General features: G+C 34.0%; 1 protein-coding gene and 2 pseudogenes across 1 annotated transcript; all 3 read left to right on the top strand.

The window, feature by feature from the left end:
• The first annotated feature begins 894 nt into the window (after positions 1 to 894).
• On the top strand, positions 895 to 4961 carry LOC128216271 (uncharacterized; annotated as a pseudogene).
• Positions 4962 to 4967: 6 nt separating this feature from the next.
• LOC128217587 (uncharacterized) lies at positions 4968 to 14690 on the top strand (annotated as a pseudogene).
• Positions 14691 to 16011: 1321 nt separating this feature from the next.
• Positions 16012 to 24590, top strand: LOC128216269 (uncharacterized). Its single transcript, XM_052922839.1, has 3 exons — positions 16012 to 16026; positions 17971 to 18544; positions 23957 to 24590. Exons 1-3 carry the CDS (start codon positions 16012 to 16014, stop codon positions 24115 to 24117), a joined length of 750 nt encoding a protein of 249 aa, XP_052778799.1. The 3' UTR covers positions 24118 to 24590.
• Positions 24591 to 25959: the final 1369 nt, after the last annotated feature.

Raw genomic sequence — 25959 nt, 5'->3', positions numbered from 1 at the left:
GTGTAAACTATTTATGCAATTTCACGGTTAAAGGTGTAGAGAAAGATGCGATGACAATAAAAATGCTCATGTTTTCTCATATTTTTTTGTTTTTAAATTTGGTTATATGTTATTATTTCTAAACTTCATTACAGCTTTTGCACAACAATTATTCTATAACATAGCCTTATATTTATACAACATTATATATATATATATATATATATATATATATATATATATACAAAAATATTTTTTTATGCTGAACATGAACTTGAGAAAATAAAGGTATATACATAAATATATGTAAGAACCGAACAGTAGCTAGTAGTGTGTATTATAAACAAAAGCATAGTGACCAAACAGAGAGGCCCGTCCAAGGAATCTGACACAAACTTTTCTGTCAGTGATATTTTGAGGGAAGGCTAGTGCTGTGTTGTTTCAGGATACAAACGATTCTGTGTATGAGGAGAACACACGCGAAGTTTTCAACAAAACACCTGTGTCGGGTTCGGGGAAACGCAGTTGCAAGTTGGCGGAAGGCGGCAGCGAACCCACAAACAAAGACTTGCTAGACTGTATCATAAATTGATTAAAATTAAAACCCTTGAACGTAAGGTTACGGACTTTGAAAAGGAGTTAAGGAAATTATGGATAGCCCTCGAGGACCGTGTGAAGCGTTCGGACGAGCGAGTGAACAAGGTTGAGGACAAGGTTGAGTCGGTTGACGTGGAGGCGGGGATTATGGCAGACAGGATTATCATGTTGGAAAAACAACGGAGGGAGCTTCGGGGCGACGTTGCGTACTTAAAGTCGCAGTCAATGAGGAAAAATTTAGTGTTCACCAATGCTCCCGAGGATAACTCTTCAGGAAACGAGCCAGCCAACGTCACCGAGAGCAAACATTGAATACACATGCAGGAGACCCTCAAGATCGCGAAAGAGACGGCTGAGTCTATTCGCTTTGAGCGCGTCCATCGCTCTCCGGGGCAGCCAAGGCAGGGTAAAGTACGAAATATCGTAGCGAAGTTTACCTTTTACAAGGACAGGGAGGTAGTTCGGCGGGAGTGGAAACATTTGGCTGGGACGGGATGCCAAGTGTACGAACAGTTTCCACCGGAAGTGCTGAATAAAACCCCCCGGCTGGTCCCCATGATGAACGACGCCAGGAAAGAGGGCAAGCGGGCATGGGTTGCTTATGACACCCTGTACGGACGGCAAGCAGGTGCGGATGTAGGGGCACGTTTGGGGTGAGCTATTCGTCCTCTCGTGGAATGTCTATGGACTTACGAGGGAGAAGAAGGAGAGCCTTGAGTTTGTAAATATTTTAGAAAAACACGATATTTGTTTTTTATACGAGTCATGGTGTGATTCTACTAGTAATATAGATTTAAATGGTTATAAATCGCATATTTCTTATTGTAAATTTCAACATAGGAACGCTAAACGAAATAGTGGTGGAGTAGTTTTATATTACAAAAACCATTTAAAGTTGCACTCTCACAGATTGAACGTTTTAACAACTGTTTTATTTTTTGTCTTGGAACGAGCCATTTTTTTCAAAAATCCATGGAAACCAGTGATTTAAGACTGTAATTAATTTTCGAAAGGAAATATGCAAATCTGCGATCTGATCTTTTGTCAGCAATCTTTTATCATTGGTTTGCAGATATTAACGCAAAAATATGCTCTTTCCAAGACAAAAAATAAAAAAAAGTTGTAAAAACGGTAAATCTGTGAGAGTGCAGCTTTAAGTGATGGCATTGAAGTAATTAAAAATCATTTTGATACAATTATTTAGCTTAAACTTGATTATTTATGTGGTACCTACATTTGGGGTGAGGACTCGCCCATAAACAATACTGTTAATGTTGATTTATTTGATATCTTAGAAAAATGATCTGTTTTTATACGATAGTCTTGGTTGTGTATTTGTTTGTATTACATTACGTTCCTTACTCGACTAACGCCTCGGTCCATATAAACCTTCGTTGGCTGACTGGCCGGTTCTTTTGTCATATGACCCTCAGTGGTGTGTATTCTTATATTTCTTATATATTGGCATGTTGACAGATGATATAATCAAGCCAAATGTTATGTCAAAGAGATAGCCTGGATCTCACTATCGAGGTAACTTTTTTGATAACCTTCCCTCAAGAGACAAGTTTTAATATATGCATGCAAATACAAACATGAACATACATTGCATCACGTTGATGAGGTTGATCGAGATAATTTTCTCTCGGTATTTCAGACATCGTTGAAAGTATAAGCATATGATTTTTGTTCCGTCATTGCGTCAGGTTGCTATCGAAAACTTAGAGTCCGCAACTTGATGATTAATGTTATAGATAACAAGAATGAGTGGGAAAATCAGTATTTTCGTGAAATTGTGCTTGGTTGTGTTTTATGGTTTCGCTTATTGTGGCATACACCCAGTGGGACCCTTCCATTGATACCGGGAACAGAAAGACGCCAATCTACAAAGTTATCCAAAATCAAGGCATGATAATGATGAAACCGATTAATACGTCGTCATCCCAAACAGGGCCTTCTTCTCTTTCACCGATAACTCAGTATGACTTGAGGATTATGTTAATCGTATACAACCGTGCTAAATTCATGCTACGTTTGCTTAATTCTATCAACGAGGCTAACTTTGATGGTGATAGCGTCAAACTTGAGGTGTGGATTGATAGATATAAGACGGGGGTGTGAATACATTAACAGTTGAAACTGCTGATTTGTATTCAAGGACGGTCATTATGAGGTCATAAAACATTCGCAACATGTCAGAATTTACGGACAATGGCTCGCGACTTGGAAACCATTAGCTAACAGTTCTGAAATCGCCATGATTCTTGAGGATGACATCACAGTTTCTCCTCAATTTTTCCAAATATTTCAAATTAGTGCATAAAAAATGACAGCATACCTGAAATTACCTGTTTCTCATTACAAGAAGTGTCAATAAAGCATGCATTAGGTTATTCAAGCCATATATTAGAAGGCCCCGAAGGCTGTTTAGTATACTTGTACCCCATCCTAGGAACATGGGGTTTTCGCCCAGTAGAGAAAGCTGGATTCACTTTAAGGAGTGGTTTTCGCAAGTGAATCGAGACAAAAAATCAGCCATACGTTCCCGGAAATGTGATTACCGCGTGGTTTAAGGCGTTCCAGACCAAGGGAAAGGCAGATGGGATGTGGTCAATATGGCACTTCTATCAGTCATGGAAATGCATGGAATATACGCTGTATGCAAATTTTGAAGGTATTTTTTCAGCTTGTCTTTTTTTCAAAGAGATATGCCAAGGTACACTTTTGTCACAGTTGTATTTACGTACCATTTAGTTGCATGTACTCATTTTCATGGTTGTGAGTTGAAACAATACAACCTGTCAAATATAAAGAGGATAAGTGTTTGTTTTAGTGAGGTCTCAAGTACATGCCATCCAGTAAGCATTAAAAGTAATATTTTCATGACGGAAACTATCCACTTTTAGTGTTAACCCAAAGAAACATTATCGATATTTCATTGAAACGCACATTTTATTGCATACAATTCAAAAGCCCTACATTTGTTTTATGTGAAAACATATCATATCGAAAATGATAGTTTGTCCAGCCGGTGTTCGTGATGACGTTTGACGGGCTAAATATTAAAAACGGTAACTAATATCAAAATGTGATTCCACTATTTTTTGTGAAGCATACTTCAAGGATTTGAATGACTTAAGGGCCGATCATATATACTGCATTCAATACTATGCAAATTAGAAATAAATTATATATATTTTTACAATTAACTGCAAGTTAGTTGTGTTATTTAAGCTACCGTTTATCTATATAAAATTATAAATACGTCATGAAACAACCATTGTCATTTTAACTGACAAAGGGAAATGAGCTTTTGAAATGTACAAAGTATTTTTTAAGTCAAAAGTTCATTAGACGCGACTCGAATTATGCTCATATAGGATACATGTTTAAAATTTCCGATGAACGAGGGTCTATGGATAAACTTTAGATTGTAAGAACAGTAAATACAATAACACACGTGTTTAAACTTTCCTTAAACTATTTCGTAGAGGAACCGTTTTGATGTTTATAAAACATCGATGAAAAAAAAAGATTTCAGTATGAAATATTAGTGAGAAGTCTATAACGAAAAACAAGAAAACTTATTCGTCCTATTTATTAAACTGGTCGCTGTTCAGACGCAGTAGTAATTTCCCTTTGTCAAGGGTAAGCACTTTGCGTGAAAATCGCTATTTATTAACACACATCCATGTTATGAGTTGTAAACCGCATTTCTCGAGAATTTCTGAATAAGACGATCACGCACCAAGATATGGAATTTACGTGTATGGAACATTTTCCACATATCTCCTAAATTATCCCGCAGACATTTGATAGGTATATCTGTCATTCGTGTGGATGGGGAATTATGTAGGTTTTTTGTTTGTTTGTTTTTTTAACATGTTTCTAAACATGACGCTATCTTGATTTCATATATATCTTATCAATTCACGTCAACCCTACTTATTTTATCACTAATAAGAACGTTTAAACAAATGCTTACCCTTATTCGAATAATGATAAATTGTATGTATTCACACATGAGCCTATTCAGTAGCGTGTTTGATGTATTGCATCAATATTAGAATTTCACATAAATATTATTACTACTTATACGGTATTTGCCGGCAGCTTGAGACATCATGATCATTCTATCTTCAATTCCATCTGAACGAAATCTAAAAACTCCCGACAAGCAGCTGTGCCTTTTGGTTAATTATACACACGTATGCATGATTTATATTCATCTGATATATTTTTCTCATTTATTTTTAACATAGATATTACGACAACTGAATAACAAGCAATCTAAAACACATTATAAATCAAAAACATATCTATATTGTTTCATATTTTCAGAAGATCAAACATACTCACGCAGTGGACAGTATATTTTACCATAACAAAGATCCGGTTCGAGTAGAACAATAGCCAGATGAAATAAGAATCACACCTACTTAATCACACAAGGCACAGCTGCAGCACTGAAGTGTCGACGTATAAAATATGTGATATTGTTAAATTTGTAAGAAAGTCGTGTCTTCACGAGCTACTTGTGTCTTATTGTGGATTATTGGCATATTGACTGATGATATAACTATGTAAAAGGCTATGTCAAAACTTTTAAAGAGATAGGATCTCATTATCGACGTTACTCTTGTGGACAGAAAGAATAACCTTCCCTCAAGAGACAAGTTTTAATGTATGCATGCAAATACCAACATGCACATGTATGAAGCAGCACGTTGATGAGGTTGATCGAGATAAATTTTCTCTCCGTATTTGAGACATCGTTGATTTTATTTCCATGCGCTTTGTGTTCCGTCATTGCTACAAGTTGCTACCGAATACTAAGAGTCCGCAAGTTGATGACTAATGTAATAGACAACAAGAATGAGTGGGAAAATCAGTATTTTCGTTAAATTATGCTTGGTTGTGTTTGTGGTTTCGCTTTTTGTGGGATACACCCAGTGGGACCCTTCCATTGCTTCCGGAAACAGAAAAACGCCAATTTACAAAGGCACGTCAAAGATGATACCGATGAATACGTCGTCGCAGCCAACAGTGACTTCTTCTCTTTCATCGATCACTCAGTATGACTTGAGGATACTGTTAATCGTGTACAACCGTGCTAAATCCATGTTACGTCTGCTTAATTCTATCAACGAAGCCATCTTTGATGGCGATAACGTCAAACTTGAGGTTTGGATTGATAGATCTAAGGTGGGGGATGTGGATCCATTAACAGTTGAAACTGCTGAAGGATTTGTATTCAAGCACGGTCATTATGAGGTAAAAAAAACATTCGCAACATGTCGGAATTTACGGACAATGGCTCACGACTTGGAAACCAATAGCGAACAGTTCTGAAATTGCCGTGATTCTTGAGGATGACTTGACGGTTTCTCCTCATTTCTACAAATATTTAAAATTAGTGCACAATAAATATGACAGCATACCTGAAATTAACGGGTTCGCATTACACGGAAAGTCATTAAAGCATGGAATAGGTTATTCAAGCCAAACATTAGAAGGTCCCGAAGGCTGTCTAGTATTCTTATACCCCGTCCTAGGAACGTGGGGTTTTTCACCCAGTAGAGACAACTGGATTCACTTTTTAAAGTGGTTTTCGCAAGTTAATCGCGACAAGACAGTTCAGCCGTACGTTCCCGGAAATGTGGCTTCCAAGTGGTTTAAGATTTTCCAGGCCAAGGGAAAGGCAGATGGGATGTGGTCAATATGGCACATCTATCATTCCTGGAAACGCATGGAATATACGCTATATCCGAAGTTTGAAGGTAAACTTTATAAGGTGATTCATGCACCAAGTTATGGACTTTATGTGTATGGAACATAAATTATACCGCAGACATTTCATATGAAATATCTGCCATTTGGGTGGTAAGGGAAACATGTTTTATTTAATTTTGCAACAAGTTTCTTACAACATGACGCTCTTTTAATGGCTTATCAATTTACGTCACCCCTGCTTTTTTCTATCACTATTTTGAAAGTTTAAACGTATGTTTACCCTCATTCGAATAATGATAAAATGTATATATTCACACTTTAACCTATTCAGTCGAGTCTTTGGTGTCTGGCATCAAAAATTGTCATGTCCACTACTTGTACGGTACTTTCTGGCAGCTTGAGACATTATGATTATTTTACATTTAATTTCGTGTCCAAATCTTCATCATTTATCGGTTGTTCAATGAAAATAAGATGTGAAAACTTCCTTGTTACAGCTGAGCTTTTAATTATTTGTACACACATTAGTATGATATATATTTTATCTAATTTGTTTAAACATGGACATATTTTGAAAATCAGAGAATGTGGTACCGAGTAAGAACACTTCTACTGAAGGTTGCCTACGATTTTATTCCTTATTGAGCGAACTGTGGTGCCAGGAGCTTTTCTCTTGATTTTGACATTTGCGTTTTATTTTAAGATTATTAAGATTTTCTAACATTTCAAACAAACTTCGATGCATAGAAACACGAGAGAACATTTTGGCGCATGCAAATATAACTTTTATGTATGGTACTTACGCAGGCACCATCTTAACTTACACACTGTTCTTAAACATTATATAAAACTGGTGGCGCTATTGCTCAAGTGATTGCCCTTTGCGTAGTGATAACGATGTCGAGTATGATTTGCGCTGTTGATATGATTTAAACCTTTCGGAATGTATATAAAAGGTTGCCATTTTATGCCTCAGTCAGATTTCCCGACCGGTGGTCGTAGACCGGTGGTAATCGGTGGTAATCGGTGGTGTGAGCGATGCCCCAACATCGGTCCTCATCGGTCAAGTAATCTGTCACAGCAACAGGCATCGTACTGAGGCCGTGCATACCCCCGCCGATGATCGTTCGGCGAGTGACTACTGAGGGAAACATTTTTTGACCAGCGTGGCACCAATTACCGGTCGGACATCGACCGGACATCGGACATTCTTCACCGATCATCCTACAATACTCGGCCGGTGACCGGACTGTGAAACGGACATCGTACCTCTTACAGACATTCTTTCGGACAATTAGTATAAAATGACCACTCTACCTAGCATGGTAAATCAACCACAATGGCTTTGGCACCGAGACATCTGGTTGGTGCTTGGGTTGGCTTCTTCGGCGCCGTGCCCTTGCCCTTGTCACTCGCCTTGCCCTTGTCACTCCCCTCTGGTGGTTCCTTGCTGTCTTTCTTCGGTCTTGGCATGGTTGTTGTCTGCTGAATGAATGTTGTACATGCGAAAAATGACGGGCTTATAAAGGCCCAGCAATGCATCGCTAATCATAGACCGGTGTTCGAGCGGTAATCGGCCGATGTATATTACATCGCTCATACATTGGTGAACATCGTTCGTACATCGGTCGACTATGGGTCAAGGTTTGGTCGAACATCGACCGATGATCGGCCGTTGTCTGTTGCCCACCACTCAACCCCCGTTGACTTCAGACTCAACAGACACTGGAAGATTCTCGGCCATACATCGGCCGATCCTTGAAAGATGTGTTAATGATGGAATGCCGATGAGGAGCGATGCGGGGCATCGGTGGAGACATCGCTGAATTTTAGCTACAACTTATTTTCTCCCGATGACCCCCACCGATTCGCCTGTTGGCCTCAGTCACCGTCCGATTACTATGTGTGTCCGGCCGGCAACCACGTCATTTTTATCAAAAAACGCATCGGTTGCCCACCGTATACATCATCGCTGGATAATGTGACTGATACATTACCATGCATTGTTATGCTTGTTTGCCTATATGCTATATGCGGAAACTATCCCGAAAGTATAAGGATGTAGGCCGGTATATTTTACCATAACAATGATCCTGTTCATGTTTCAAAATAATCAAATGCAATATAAATTACTCTATCGTACGTACACATTAACCAAGGGCATAGCTGCAGCACGGAAGTGTCGGCATGTTATTTTCTCACAAACGATAAGTGGTAGATATGGCGTCTAGAAGGCGTGAACCTGTGCCCCGCAATACTTTGAGGTATTTTATGACATATTTTTTCTTGTCCATGTCGTACTCTTAAGTTTTACCTTTGTTTCTTGTCCAAAACCTTGTTCTTGAAAAATGCTATATTATAATTACCTTTTCTTTCTTGCCCATTGAGGTTTTTTTTATTACATTTTTACCTTTATTTCTTGTCCATATCATACTCTGCAAGACTTTGCGGTATTTGTATGCTACTTGGAGGTAATTGAATAGCTTTTGGGCACTTACTTTTTTGCAAGTTATATCCCAAAATATACTAGCTGATTTCTTAATTCCGGAAATGTATGCATGCAGCGTGATAACTAGAATTGACGCCGAGTGGCGACGTCAGTGTAGATAGGTTTCAATTATGTACCATGGACGACACGTGATCAAAACGAACAAGGTAAAATAAATCTGTAAAATAGGTTTGATACAAAAACCTTGATGAACAAACAATTGTATAAACTGATTAAAGAAAAAAGAAACATCAAGATAAAAACCGTATGTCTTAAAGCTTTTCTATGGACACATTTAATTGTCCCCAAGCTCGTAGGCTACGGTTTTTATAGCTTTGTTTACGAACTTTAAAACCCGATTCATCAAAGCTAAAAAAAAAAATTCGGACGATGTTTTGCATATTCAAAATAATTTGATTTGTAATGAATGATTTAACTTAAAAATTCAATGACATATAACATATTCATTTCATATAGCATTTTTAATTATATAATGTAGGAACTGTACGTTAATCAACTATGAAATAAGCATGGCTGTATCATGGTCTTTTTACCTCCCATTCCTTCAAATTAATATTACTAAGTTTTCAATTTAAATATTTACGAAGAAAACGGAGTAAGTATTATTTTGTTTAGAAAAGTATTTAAACGTTTAACATCTCAGTAAAAAATGAAAAAAGATATAAAGCAATATGTAATATTTTGCAAAACGAAAGTCACGTGATATTCACTTCGTAGTGACGCTGTGCGAACTAAACTTACTCTCTTCTTTCGGTTTGTGGCATGTTTGTTATTGGGATAAATTCGTTTTTTTCTTTCATATTAAACTTGGGGTTAATAATGTCAAAGAGTTCAGAGAAGTCATTTAGATAGTCATATATTTCGATCAGTTAACATTACTAAACGATACTGGGACATCAAACATTATATTTAATTGTAGTTAAATTTAGAAATATCAATGATTATGACTACTATTTCTATGCTTAGGAGTTGAAACATCTTGAAATCTGATATGATTTTGGAAAAATGTCATTTGTTAGTTTTTATATTTAATTGATTTTTTTTTAATTTACTGAAGATGCTTCTGTAATACGGGCCCTGTTATACTTCTAACATTTCTCTTTATATAATACAGTTTGTTTATTCAGACTTTTGAATTCTTGCTAATTGTTGAGTATAAACTCATGTGAATTATATTTTGAAGCCTCAGTGCCACTTGGGATTAAATAATGAGGGAGAAAAAAGTGAGTATATAACTAAGATAGAGTCTCATATAATGTCTAATAAATTCCCGAGGTCAACACGATGCTTTAGTAAAAAGAAATGTTTGGGAAATACCAACGAAATTCTAAACTTCATCACTGACTTACTTTCTGCTAATGAGGGAGAGAAGTGAGAGGAGCATAGCGCTTTGCAAATAATACCTGAGCAGTTGCCGGAATTTACTTGAGGAATAACTAGAGAAATACTGAACATTTTTAAATAGAATTTTACTTAAAGAAATTAAGCTCCTGTTTCAAAAATAAATGAGATTTTTTTTTCGAAAGAAATGATATCAATGTTGTTGAGTGAAAAAGTGCAGTTTGGAACTCGCTCAAGTTTTTGTAAAATGTTATTTTTGTGTATGACGAAATTAAGTATGGCATATCATTAGGAGAGTTAAAACAAAGATACTAAAATCTGAAACCTTTTAGCAAATGTTGATATGTGCTCAATATCGCTTTTGAAGACTTCCATTTTTATATAAACGTAAACAGCTCTGTTGTTGCGTAATTGATTGATTGCCACAACCAAGTGATGTTATCAGTATGATTTTCATGTCAAAACATGAACTACATACATGAAGGTCACGGTGGTCTAGTGGTTGAGGTGTTGAATAGCTAGGAATATTTTTTTCTTAACCGAAGTAAACCAACATACGTTTTATACTATAACTGTAGTTTTTGCAATTTCTAAAATCAATATTTTCATATACAAAACCGGAAAAAACTATTCAGAGCAGATATGTCTTAGTTAAAAAAATGCAAATCAACAGCATATTGAGTTTCATAGAGTTTTAGGTATTCAGAACGTCTTGTGATATGCAAATTTCGTAATGACGATGTGCGCGTTAAATTTAGTGTATACTTAAGTAACTTTCGGTTTTGCTACAATTTGTAATTGCGATAAATGCATTTCTGGGGGTTAAACTATAAAAAAAAGGTTAAGAGAAGTCATTTGGAAGTACATACAAAAAACAACAACAAGTTTACATCACTAAAACATAATAGGACTTGAAATATCATAAATGCCCATTTTGTATAATAAATACCATGAAACTTGTTATAATTACTATCTATTTTATTCTCATATATCCTTCTTTTTTTACTATCATAACCCTTATAAATGCGAAAAGAATATATTTTTTCTTATTCATCGAAGGCTTGTGTCACACTTAACTCATGACTAAAAACTTAAACTTTGAATTTATAATTTTGAATATAACAGCATCCTGGATTGTTATGCTCTAAAGGGTGATCGTCTGTCCGTCCATCCATCCGTTCCCACAGTTTCCAAACAATGTCTGACGAATGCTATTTAAAGCGCAGTGTTCTTAAACTTTGAAAGCAGGTTGGTCATGACCAGCAGAAGTGTGTGTATACCACGTGATAAATAACGTCATAGATGCTAGGTCGGAAGGCAACATTTTACTGAAAATGAAGACTTAAAACAAAGATAACTTTTCTTTTACTACACCATTTTTAATGAGACAAAGGGCAGTATATGCCACTTAAAGAGCCCCGTCTTCGTTTTTATACCGGGGTTTGATAAAATGATTAGTTTCATCAAACTCTTCGACAAACCTGTTTCCAAAATGATGTTTTGACAGTGCTCCGTCAGACGGCCGTATTGTGAAACGGTTTGTCGAAGTGTTTTAAGAAACTTAACTCCCAAACAAACTCTGGTAAAAGACCGAAGGTGGGGCTCCATAAGCGGCATAGACTGTGCTTTGTTTCATTTAAAATGATGAAGAAATAGTAAGGTTATCTTTGTTTTAAGGATTCATTGGAAGAATAGTGTTGCCTTCCGACCTAGCATTTATGACGCAATTTGTCACGTGGTATACACACACTGAGCAGATGAAGCCTTTTGATTATGTGGTCAATTTGGTCAATGTCGTGGTGACCTTTAGATTACCTTTAGCTAAAAATGATTTCCGATCGATATATGAAGGACGCTTAGGCTCAAGGATCTTAACCTGTCTAGTTTGGCAGGTCATAACCATGATATGAATTCTTTATGAATGGTTTACATCAAAATTAGCGTTTAAAAAAATGAATAAAGGCTGAGGAAATTTGTAGGTATTCGACCAGTAGAACTATTATTCATCACTGTTGACTTCTTTAACTGACCGAACTTCGGCCCCATTTCAAACACTAAAACATATACGTTTTCCCAAATGTGAAAAAAATAATCTGAATTTTATATTTTGAATTTTTCTAATCCATTTTTTCCTATTTATTTTTTTTTATAAAAAACGGATTCCCGAACATTTTGTATGGATGAGTTGGTGTATTCTTGAAAAAATATTAAAAATGGAATTCCCAGTTTGAATCAAATGACCCATTTTTCCCAATCAGAAAAGCCCGGCCCTATTCCCAAAATGTGAATTTCAGCCAATCAGAAAACAGCATAAAACTCATGTACTCTATAATGTTTATATTGACAGGTCACAAAGGTTTGACCACTAATTGGATGGAGGCTGGGTTACACTTTGCTAAATCGGCAAACAAGCCTACCAATGACCTTCTAATGGAATGGAAATCTGATTACGAAAACCTTCCAGATCAACCAAAACACCTGGACTTAAAGGGAGTTGTTCAGGATTAACTGCTGTAGAATTTCTTTGTAAACGATATTTAGCAAACAAGCCTTCCAATGACCTTCTAATGGAATGGAAATCTGATTACGAAAACCTTCAAGATCAACCAAAACACCTGGACTTAAAGGGAGTTGTTCAGGATTAACTGCTGTAGAATTTCTTTGTAAACGATATTTAGCAAACAAGCCTTCCAATGACCTTCTAATGGAATGGAAATCTGATTACGAAAACCTTCAAGATCAACCAAAACACCTGGACTTAAAGGGAGTTGTTCAGGATTAACTGCTGTAGAATTTCTTTGTAAAACGATTAATACAAGAACTGTGATGAACAAAATTAGGTATTTTAATAAATAAATATTATTTAAAAAACGCTTCTTATTACAACTTTACATTTGGCACGATATAACGCGAACGTGTGGTCATTTGTTGGGGGAGAAATTGGTGTACCCGAAGGAAACCCACTCGTCAAGCTTAGTGAACAGAATTGAACTATAATTTATGTTCGTGCACATAATTATTGTTTTGGATGTAAATAATACTCTTTTGGTGGCATTTTTTCTCCTTTTTATGAACGTACATGCAACGTTAACTGTGCTTCACAGTATTATTTATATATTATATGTTACGTGGTCAAGACCTTTTAAATCCTTACGTACACTGTTTACAGTGTCCGATACACATGTGTATGAATTCTGAATGCCTGATTACCCCATAGAATTTTGCCAGGTTTTAAAAAGGGTATGGCAGAAAAATGACATGGTGATGAGTGAGAAAAGGGCACATTGTGTCGAGCTGCTGTGAATTTGAACATAATTTATCTTACAGAAAATGGAAGTGTGCTTTAAACCTTTAAACGATAGATTTCAGCTGCCAAATATGTCAAGTGTGTAACTCATTTTAGTTAAATGTTAAATTTTAATCGAAACAAAAAATTAAAATATCTATCACCTGTTTCCAATCCGGATCGATAAATCCGCCTCGAGGGCGCACCCATTATTAGACCGAAAAAAACAAACGTGTTTGATATTTTTATTTTATACCTAAAATATCAATTTGTGGGGAAAGTGACATAAAGAAATGTTTTTTGTATATTTCACCAAAAAGCTTTTGTGGCGTTGTGAACTGACGTCATGACGCGTATCAGGTGGCGTTGTGAACTGACGTCATGACGCGTATCAGTTTTAGATCACCTTTGACGTAAAGAAGTTCCTCTAAAAATCGCGCTTTTGATGATTATTTATATTAATCTTTAATTAAACAATTTAATATGTACACATTTATTTGAACTTTATTGATATGACATGACTTGCTTTTCATAAAACATGTATACATTAAAAGAAAAAAGAAGTGGCGCGTTTTTTGCAAGTGACTCATCAAGTTTGGCTTTTTTTATATGAACACATATTTAAGTGTCTTTCAATATTAGAATACTTTTAAACACTATTTGAATGCATTTGAATAACTCTTCCTAAATTTTATTTGGAAATCGGATGTTATCAATTAAAACGATTTTGTCATTTTCTGAAGATTTAATTTTTAAATATAATCACCTTTTGATTTAAATAAAACATGTGTAATATATAAGTTTTCTGTATCTTGTATTTGCAGGAGGATAGCTCAACCAAATCTATTTTAAAATAAAATCTGAAACAAATATTCATTTTCAAGCATGCTCCCCAGTACAGTTTGTATAATTTTATACAGCTGTCTTGTCCAGCTGTATATTGTTATGTTAATTTGCATAAATTGTATAATTATTTGATAACATGTGTTTGTACATATTTTTCTTCTTACAAACGTACTTAAAATTGTATGAATCACATGTTATAATTGTAATATATTTGGGGTATTGTTCAGAACTTTGTTAAAGGGAACTTTTAAACATTTCAACTTTTATTTCACAAAAGCGTAAGGTCCCCACATAGGGACAGCATTAGCACATACGTACGGCTATATGAGGTATTAAGTATTAATTGTCTTAACAAGGAAGTTTTTCTTATGTTTTACTTTCAATTGTTACTAATAAATTCTAAAAATAAATAAAAGAATTTGGGTTCGAATGTTAGTTCTTTATTGTTCAACGCTCTTTCTAAGTATAATAATCAGTATATAATACAGCATGACATTTAAGGTAATCCCACATCCTAACTGCCGTCCATTAAGGACCCAAGGCCGCTTTCCTTGCCTTGCCTAACCCTTCTGTTTTTACATCCAAAATCATCTCTCTTATACTAATTTGTTGTATAGATATGACAGCTTTACAACCCCAGGAATACACGTTTTTGCAATTAACATGACCATTTTGTACATTTGTACCAGGTCGGCTGTCAACCACCTCCATATTCAAATGACAATCAAATATGCCCTACATTACTAAACATACAGTATGTAGACACATATGCATTTAATTAAATCTTAATTATATCTTAAGTATAACTTTAATTAACGTTTTACGGTATTACGTCACATTCGTCCCCTTTTTTATCAAGATTTTTAAGAAAATCTTTGCTTCAACCCCAAACAATGCTTATAATTGAATAGATAAATAAAATCATAAGTAAATATGTTTTACAACCCCAAACAGGTAAATTAAAAAAAGATAATTCCGACAAAAAATACGCCAAAGAAAATCTGTGCCTAAATCTCAATGAGGATCAAATTGTATAGATACGTAGATACCATTCCTTTTTAATGCAAGATTTTCTTTTCGTAAGCAATAGAAAGTAAACTGGCACCATATTTGTCAAAATTTCTGACATAATATAGACTAATTGGTAATTAGCCCTCAGGTAATTAATAAACATAGTTAATAATTAGAAAATAACACTGCAGATTGAGTACAAGTAATTAACACTGACAGTACTGTTGTCAAATTTGGTATTTAGTCAATGTTTTATGTAGCGCTGCTTGTCATGTTATCATTCTGAAGACAGGGAATCATCGTTGTTGTTGTTGCTGCTGCCGTGTTGTTGTAGCTGTAGAGTTTATAGCCAAGGGGTTGTTTGATTGTAGAATGTCCCCACTGACTCGAAATGTTCTGCCATTATACGACTGCTAATTCTTGAAGTGTACTTATATAGATGTGTGCAAGTGTTCATGTTATTGAAGATACTAACGATCTCAAGTTGGTGTTGTCCATCACACAGGAATCATCACGGTCCTGATGACTTGATCAGATGACGTCAAGCCGAGCACAGGTCATACGAGAATGTGTGCTTAGCTCCTCTGGATATTCCGAAGTGTAACCAATTGGTTAGCACATCACATACGCAATACCAGAATATAGTTCGATCCTTTATGAAACACCGATGCCCACTTAACACAATATCGCCACTAGGTATATTATCTCGATGTCCGCTGAAGAAGTATGTTGACATTGACTGTTCGTATCACGTGACATATTACCTGTACTTCTAAAACCTTTCATTGACATAGGTGTTGCTATTACCATGAATTTTTGTGTTGATATTTTCAAGCAGGCTTATATTTTGAAAGTGGCCCCATTTATAATTAATTACTGTATCTGTGCGTAAGTGTTCATATGTTTGATTTAATGAATGTTTGACCTAAGGTTTTTTTTGTGAAACGCTTTTTTTTCATGAACAACATTTTATTTTATTAAGAACCTTTTTTATGCAATATTTTACAAAGCTTATATGTTAGCTTTACCACACTAAAACACCCTTTTATTCAACATGTGCATTAATTCCTTTCTGTCCTGCATGATTATCAGCCGATAACTAACACAGATATTTAGAACAAGATTGATGATCCGTTATGTTTATCATTTGACAACTTTTAATCACATAATTATTCCATTATTTTAAAAAAACTAATACATAAGGGATTCAATTAATTTATTAAATAACTCACAACCTAATGTGACTTCACAGGAGTCCAACAATTTTGTTGAAATTCAATATCTTGAACATATCATCTCCAATCACTTTTCTTGACCACTATCTTTGTTTATCTTTGTACATCTTCATAGTTATAAGAAAGCTTAACTCTAGCTTAACATGATACCGTCATGCTTATCATCTGATAACTTACAACTTTATAATTGATTCATTTCTTGAACGGTTTTACAGTTATTGTTAGTATTATTAAAACGTTTATCATGATTTTCATTCCTGTGTAAAACTGTAATCACTCATTTTTAGACTGGTGGTGAAGCCAGTGGTTTTAGGCTAAAATCACATAAGTAATTTAATACACTTCTTTTTTTCTTTCCTGTATAAATGTTCATAGTTCATTTTCTGTTATATTCAAAATACTGAAAGTAAGAATTTTCAGAAAGTTTAACTGAACAAATGTGAAATATACTTAACCTGCATATTTATTTGTATTTTTATTTCCATTTGTGTGTGTGTAAAAAGTGACAAGCACATTCCCCAAGTATTTGTTGGTAGTTCCCAATGTATTTAGTATACTAGTAAGTTTTTTTTTCTTTTTAATACTTTACACGTTAAGATTGTTGTTCGTCCAGGTCACGTACTTGTGTCGATGGACGAAACTAAGTTTGAAACAAGTGTTGCAAAAATAAACAGAAACTATTTGTTTGTTCACCCATGTGTGCGTCGGCTAAATGTGGGTCCTGTTCGAAATATATGACTTTCGATATTAAATTTTAAAACGGAAATAGACTATTTCCGTTTTAAAATTTAATATCGAAAGTCATATATTTCTCTCTCTCTCTCTCTTCAGGCAAATGAAGTGTGTGGACAAACGGACTTTAAGTGGCATTGAAAAATCTTGAAATTAGTTAATTAAACACCTGGCCGAAAAAACGCCGTTTGTATTAAATTGGCGAGTTTCAAATGAAAAAATCACATGATGTATCTACATCCGGAAAAAGAGGACCTCATATAATGCATCTAGACTATATTTTGTTAGTGAAACATATGAAAGTCTATACTAGTTATTAAATAAGGAATGAGTGAGAATTGGTCTTTAGTGGTCTTAGATTGTGTCATGTGGCTGGTCTCTCTCTTATGGTTTGTTAGATTTCGTAGTGTAGCTGTACCCTCTCTTGTTGGGATAAGAGTGAGGTTTGTGCACGTTAACTAGTTCAAACCCCCTGTAAATTTACATTTTAATGAGGGTTCCTAGGCGGTTCCTAACAATCCTTGATAAACATACCTAGTTTTTTTATATAACAACTGTATTGTTTGCGGTGTTTTGTGCTGTTGTTTCATGTTTCTTGTTTGTGTTTTTTTGTTTTTATGTTCTTTGTTTGTGGCGCTTACCCTGTGCCATCAAACGGAGTTTATGTTTTAACTTTTGGCTACTGAGCTTGTTTCTGTAAGACGGGGGATGTGGATACATTAACAGATGAAACAGCTAAAGGATTTGTTTTCAAGCATGGTCAATATGAGGTCATAAAACATTCGCAGCATGTCGGAATTTACGGACAATGGCTCACGACTTGGAAACCAAGGGTGAACAGTTCTGAAATTGCCGTGATTCTTGAGGATGACTTGACAGTTTCTCCTCATTTTTACAAATATTTGAAATTAGTGCATAATAAATACGACAAGATACCTGAAATAAACGGGTTCGCATTACAAGGAATGTCAATAAAGCATGCAGTAGGTCATTCAAGTCAAACATTAGAAGGTCCCGAAGACTGTTTAGTCTACTTATATCCCGTCTTAGGAACATGGGGTTTCTCACCAAGTAGAGACAACTGGATTCACTTTTTGGAGTGGTTTTCGCAAGTTAGTCAAGACAAGACATTTCAGCCGTATGTTCCCGGTAATGTGGTAACCGCGTGGTTTAAGACGTTTCAGGCACAGGGGAAGGCAGGTGGTGTGTGGTCCATATGGCACATCTATCATTCTTGGAAGTTTAACGAATATACGCTGTATCCTCATTTTAAAGGTAACTTTAACAAGCTTGACTGTTTTAAACAGATAAACGCACAGTTAAAGTGTCTTTTTCATGGCTGTGTGTTAAAGCTATAAAATCTGTCAAATATAAAGAGGATTAGCGTTGTTTTTCATTGAGGTTTATAGTATGTTATCGAATGAGCACCGAAAGTCATGTTTTCATGAGCAAAAATATCAATTCTCTCTTTAACTCGATGAAACATTATCAAAATATGACTGAAACAAACATTCTTTATATTATTTATCATATGTTTAAATTAATTTAAACTTGCATTAATTGCATAAAATCTGAAAATCGAATCAAATCTTTTGTTAACAACATGTCAAATCGAAAATGACGTCATTAATATTTTGAACAAGCTGTGTGTGCGTTGACGTTTGATTTGGACTGCAAAACGGGCCAAATATTAAAAACAGTGACTGACATCAAAATGTTATTTATCTGTTTGTAAAAGCGAGATATCATTTAGATTTAAATCTTTATAATAAATTGCAGAAAGTATATAAATGTAACAAATTAACATAAAACTTACTAGGTTTATATCTTTACATTATATGTATTGCTACTGAAAAAGGAGGGACTGGCCATGACAAGTTCAACTAAATTGGAGACGTGAATGATAAACCACAGTGAGTGAAAAGGACATTTATTCGATGTCAAAACTAAATACTAAATACTAAATACGAGTTTGATATCCTCGTAACATATTATTCACGACTAGCATATTGGGCGTCAAAATAACCGCCGAATAAACGTGTAACAATAAAACAAAAAATATACTAGAACAAATGCACAAACATGTATATATTCAAATAAATGAAGTATAAAACCATACACAATCAATTTAGAAATGGGTTGATTGCACTACAAATATACAACATAAAGAAATGCATACAAATAATATGTACATAGATTGTTTGGAACTTGTATGGAGGTGGATTGGGAGGTGGAAGAAAATTATGCAAAATATTTTGCTCAAATTCGCAAGCACGTATCTCTGAAGATCTTTCTAGAATGGCTGAAAAGTTTGCATAATTTTCCTCCTTTTCATAACAGTTTCTATATTTTAAACCCCTCCCATTACTCAAAGAAAAATATTCGGCGATTTATGCCTCATTCTCTACCGGCTTTGTAATCGAACAATATATAACATGTTAGCCAAACAGGATAGAATACAAATGCTTTTATGAATAATATTGTACTAAATAAATGAAATGCTTTTAAAAATTACATTTAAAGCCAAAAATGTTTCCGATAACATCTAGAACTATATAGGGTTATTACAACTTTTTTTTCACTTTTTTGAGAACCTGCATTATTTAAATTGTTTTTATTGATTTATGTTCCGATCCAAAATAATATTATACAGTTACCTTTGTGGGTAACTGTATTTTGCAAAACGGATCGGAACAAAAGGAGATATTGTGAAATGCCAAAATCAGTTGTGACAATATAGATACTAGCGAAAAAGACAATACATCCATGTAGAAAGGATCTAAAAACATATGATTATTTTATTTAGTTTTCTCATTTATTTTTTTCAAAAATCAATGCTGTTTTATATCATCACAATGATATTTTTACTGAACGTGTATTTCGTAAGCTTCCAGAAAAAAAATCAAATGCGCAAGAAAATAATTTATAACGAGGAAAATACTTTTGAAAATCTACGAAACGCTTTCGTCACGTTGTGCAATATACAACTTTCCGTGTAAGTAACTGTTTTTGAGGAATGGGACGAACAAAAAGTAATCTTGTGAAATGCGAAGAATCAAACATCTAAAATTTGCTATTGATTTTTTCTGTTCTGCAACAGACAGCGATAAATTTTTATTTTTATACATGTAAAATCATGTATTTTCAGCCTCGTACTAACTCGTATTGATATTTCTGTTCTGTGTTTGTTTGTTTTTTTTGTTTTTGTTTTTTTTTTGTTTTTTTTGTTGTTGTTGTTTTTTTTGTGTGTTTTTTTTTATAGAAATTACCGTATCTTACTACTTATAAATTGATTTAAGTCCTATTGCATTTGATAATTTCTTTCTTATTTTTTTTTAATTACCTTTAATTACATTTCCTGTAAAGCATTTATGAGAGTTTCCCTTCATCAGCATTCATTTCCTGTAAAGCATTTATGAGAGTTTCCCTTCATCAGCATTCATTTCCTGTAAAGCATTTATGAGAGTTTCCCTTCATCAGCATTCATTTCCTGTAAAGCATTTATGAGAGTTTCCCTTCATCAGCATTCATTTCCTGTAAAGCATTTATGAGAGTTTCCCTTCATCAGCCTGCAATAATCAAACAAAACAAATATTGAAAACAAGCCAAACAGCACACGGAAACATAAGTAGTGGATATTTAGAATATTTTTTGGCAATTTGACCATGTGTCAACTGTGTCTACTTTCATTCATAAAATCAACAATATATTTTGTGTTCCTTTTTCCATACCACCAATAAGCCAATGTCAATGAACCTACTGGGGGCAAATCGTTAAAAATAAATGTCATGACACTTTTGTGTCAATCTTTTATCTTAGTTTGTAATGCACAAACGGCATCACATTGTACGACTAAAATGAGATTTTTCTAAATGCTCATAAGTTCTACACAAATAACACCTTAGTAAAAACAAACTAGTAGCCTCCGTTTGGTATAGACGTAATTAAAAAATGATTCCATTGTGATTCATTTATGGTATTAAACAAACCAAATGATCCAAAACGTTTGCTGTGACAGTGTTATTCAAAATTCATTTACAGATTTAGCATCGGTGCTCACAGTGGCTTGATGACAAAGGCTCATTTAAGTCACAATAGATAATTTCAACTAGCCAAAATTATATTTTATACAAACTTGAACATGTTTATCATCAAAATAATACATTGCAATAAACATAAAATGAGATTTGACAAAATTCAAAAATACCCTATACTGTAATATGAAATCAAATTACAGTATAGGGTATTTTTTAATTTTGTCAAATCTCATTTTAGGCAATGTATTATTTTGATGATATACATTACAGGCATTTTTTATCAGAATTTATAACAATCCGCAACAGATGAATATCACGAAGTGATTTTACAGGAGATGTACAAGATATCAGTGCATTAATTAAATACAACAAAGGCGCTTACATATTTTACAGTTAAAACCCTGCATATGACAGATCGGCGGAAAAAGAACATGTTCGTACTGTAATGAGTTATTTTCAGACATTGTTTCAAAATTCCACAAATGCGAATACAGTTTGCTACACGAAACAATAAACTCGTTGATAAAAAAGCTAAAATATATTTAGCTGTGGAGAAAACCGTCTTCCGCCATCTCATTCGGAGCTCCTCGGCCATTATTTTCAAAAACAACCTCGGATGTATTTGGACGGTTTACATACTCAAAAAGTGGTACGTTTAAGTCCGCTGCAAATAGATCGCGTAGTAATCTTATTTAGTAGTTAAACTTTATGACTTAACTCTTGGGAATCTTAATTATGTTTGCAATAATACACTTCTCTGGCAATCAATTAAAACTGAGAGCAATGAATACAACTCTTAAACACTACATTTAATTAATGATAGTATTCAAAAATTTACGGACTACTTCAACTGGTGTACCGGCATACGTCCGAGGTTGTTTTTGAAAATAATGGCCCAGGAGTTCCGAATGCCGCCATCTTGATCGATATGTTTACGAGTGACTTTAACCGGTCGAAGGTTTACGGTCAGAATTGGTCAGCAGGTGCATCATATTTGGTCGTACATGTACTATCAGATTCAGCTAACGATTGACTTAACGACCGACTCTGAAATGCACATCTATCTATCTTTCTTCTTTGTTTCCATTACTGAAGATATACAAGTTATGTACAAATTATGACAGTATACATATTATTGATGTTTTGTCCAACGCCAAGATACTAAGTCAAAGGCCGGGTCGAACTCGTATGGATGAAAGGAAAACGTAACACAAGCTTTGAATGAAAATATGGCATTTATTAATGCCATAAAAGTGTTTTTACGAAATATCGTAAAATAAAACATAGGAGGCAACAGCATGTGTATAATAACATTTCCCGAAATACATATCTGGGTGGGAAAACCGCCACGAGGAGAATCCTCAATAAAAGGGTTACATAATGTTTAAATAAAATAAAACATGGTGATGCACAATACAGCATAGTTAACACAATATTTGTACAAATTTTGTGTGTCGGTCAGGCACATGCATTCCCATATGTATATATATTTCTATAAGTGTCAGCAACATGTCCTGCGTGTCCTACGCATAACCTTCCCTAAAGGGAAACTACTAAGATCTATTCTTAGTAGTAATCACACTATACAATATAAATTAACCCTGAACGGATAGCATAATTTTAAAATAATTCTGACAATATAATCTGATTAACTTGTTATTAAATCGTACTGTGGATAGAATTTATTCTGCAGCAATTATACAAAATGGTTATATGAAGTTGTTTATGTTAAATGGACATGCTCTTTCTGATGGTATCGTATAAGTATCGAATTAAGGCGACATAATCGCTAAAATAGGGGCGGCCGGGATTTATTAACTCCACCAGTAGTACTAGTAATCACTGTTGTTATAAACTTCCCAATTTTTCACCGAAGTGCTAAAACATTCATGAAAAAATACCAATTTTATGTTTTGATTTTTTTTCTATTTAAAAGCCTAGTTTAAGGAATGTTTGACATGATGATTCCCTGCTGTGCATCTCCTGCTAACTGCACTGGTGTCACAGTAGGGGCCAATTTCCTGTGTATTCGTTTATTGGATCAGGGCCATTTAGAGTCAATTTTTATAATGGAACATCCAAAACTGCACAGCAGGATACTCAGATTCGAGATTTGATAAGACAATTAGGCAATAAGATTAAGATCTATTAACAGAGGTTGTGTACAAATGCAGATTTTTTTGCTGTTGATTTTTATTTTTATTTTTTTATTTATTATTTATTATTATTATTATTATTTTTTTTTTTTTATTTTTTTTGGGGGGAGGTCTCTTATAGAAGGTTTAAACTAGGCCTTTAAGTGTTATACAGATGGATCCACAAACTGTTTGTGTTTAAAAGAGCTGGTGTACTCTTAAAAGAAGACGCTAAATATCATTCTTTTGTTTTTCATGTGTATTTCTTAAAGCATTCTTGTTCATTTCTAGACAAATTCGGAATTCCAAATTTTAGTCAAAATGACGCCATTTTCCGGTCCGAAAATTTCTGGTCCATACCAAAGATATGAACCACATAATACATTATGTCCTCTTATCAGAGCCCATATAATGCTTCTGGGCTTAAGTTTTGTGAGTCAGTCAAAAAGAAAAGACCAATAAAATTAATGTTCGCCTACAATTCGCTTAGTTTACTTTATAATGTTCATTTTTAGGACATAAAGGTTTGACCACGAACTGGAAGGAGGCTGGGTTACACTATACTAAAACGGCAAGCAAGCCATCCAATGAACTTCTCACGGAATGGAAATCCGATTACGAAAACCTTCCAGATCAAGCAACACACCTGGACATGAAGGGAGTTGTTCAGGATTAACTGCTATATTATATGCTTGTAAATGATTAATACATGAACTGCGAGGAGCAGAATTGATCCTTATAGGATTTTAAGGAAATAAAACTAATCGGGAAATATTATTTTATTGTTTTCTGTGACTTAAATGGAATTAAAGAGTCCATGACAGTATTTTTTCTTGGTATAATTTCCTGCCTTCTTTCTTTTCATGAAGGAATAAAAATGCAATGTAATTCTTGAAAAAGTAACAAGATCTTTACAAAGTTCTAATTAAAGTGTATGTATAAAAAGTCAAAACATTTATATTTGGTATTATATTCTCTATTTTAACATGATTTTGTGTTTTTACCCAAAGTCAGAGACTTTTCCCGATTTGGGAGGCACAGGCTGTAAATATATTTTAAAAAACACTGCCTGTTGACCTGCTTATACAAGGTCCATGACAACTTTTATGGTTGTTTACACTTTCTTTTATGAATAACAAATTTCAGATGATGAGCAAAATCTGATATTTAATAATAATAATAAATAAATAAAAATAAATAATAATAATATAATAATTATAATAAAAACAATGATAATAATAATAATAATGAATATAAAAATAATTATGAATATAAAATAATAATGCTAATAATAATGCTATTAATAATGGAAACAATGGTAAAAATAATAATAATAATAGTAGTAGTAGAAATAATAATAATAATAATTATAATAATAATAATAATAATAATAATAATAATAATAATAATAATAAAATTAATATTAATGAATATAAAAAATAAAAATAATAATGCTCATAATGTTAATAATAATTAATGCTAATGATAATGCTAAAAATAAAATTTATAATGATGAATATCAATATCAATTTCTGCATGTCACGTTTCACATGTTATAGCGTTTTAGTCATTCGGAACTCCTCGGCCAATTTTGGTGAAATGTACAAAAGTGCGTTTTCTACGTCATTTTTTTACAAATTGATAATTTTAGATACGCAAGAAAAAAATACCAATCATATTTTTCCGGTCCAGATCGAAAATCCGACCCTCGGGCACGCTGCGTAGCCTCGTTACCAGCTTACACGCCTGACCTCGGGTCGGATTTTTCGATCCGTACCGGAAACACATGATAGATACTTATAATATTGTATTCAAGTTTGATTGCGGTTGTTTTTCATGGTATAGATGCTACAATATGTGTTCAGAAGTTTAAAGTTTTTGTCGCCAACAAAATACAAGCAAGAATCATAAAACTCGTATGATGTTGAACCCGATGCGACCTTTGCCTAGTATTTCAAGCCTGTATTCAATTGTGCAGAGAGAGGGAGACGATGAAATCAAGCACAACATATTAAGAGTGAAACGATTCAAGTCCCATGTTGGTTTTAGTGGGGTGCGAACCCACGCCGATAGTCAAAACATAACAGAAAAAATAACCCTAGAAAGTTAATACATGAACCACTAGACCACCAATACTTTCTCACAACCAAATAGTATCTTAACATCTTAACCCATACATTGATAAAATTACATGACAATGTCAATCAACCAATAACGCAACAACAAAGCAGTTTACGCTTATATTATGCCCCACATTTTTGCTACATAAATTAAATATAAATTTATGTAAAAATGATAATTGTAATTACAAATATTTGTTTTTATTTGGATAATATGTGTATTTTGTTTAACTCAGAATTACTTATTTAGATATAGTTTAAGAATAACTATTATGACTAAAACTCCTTTTCGAACTTTGCATGTCTATACATCATGTAAACATATTAATGCCTGCAGCCTGTATAATATTTTTGACAGTTAATAAATATCTTTTTAGATTCTTAACTTGTTTTTAAGT

Source organism: Mya arenaria, chromosome 14 (assembly GCF_026914265.1).
Source record: "Mya arenaria isolate MELC-2E11 chromosome 14, ASM2691426v1".
NCBI classification, from domain to species: Eukaryota; Metazoa; Mollusca; class Bivalvia; order Myida; family Myidae; genus Mya; species Mya arenaria.
Note: the sequence above shows the minus strand (reverse complement) of the source record. Positions and strands in the feature narration are given on the sequence as shown.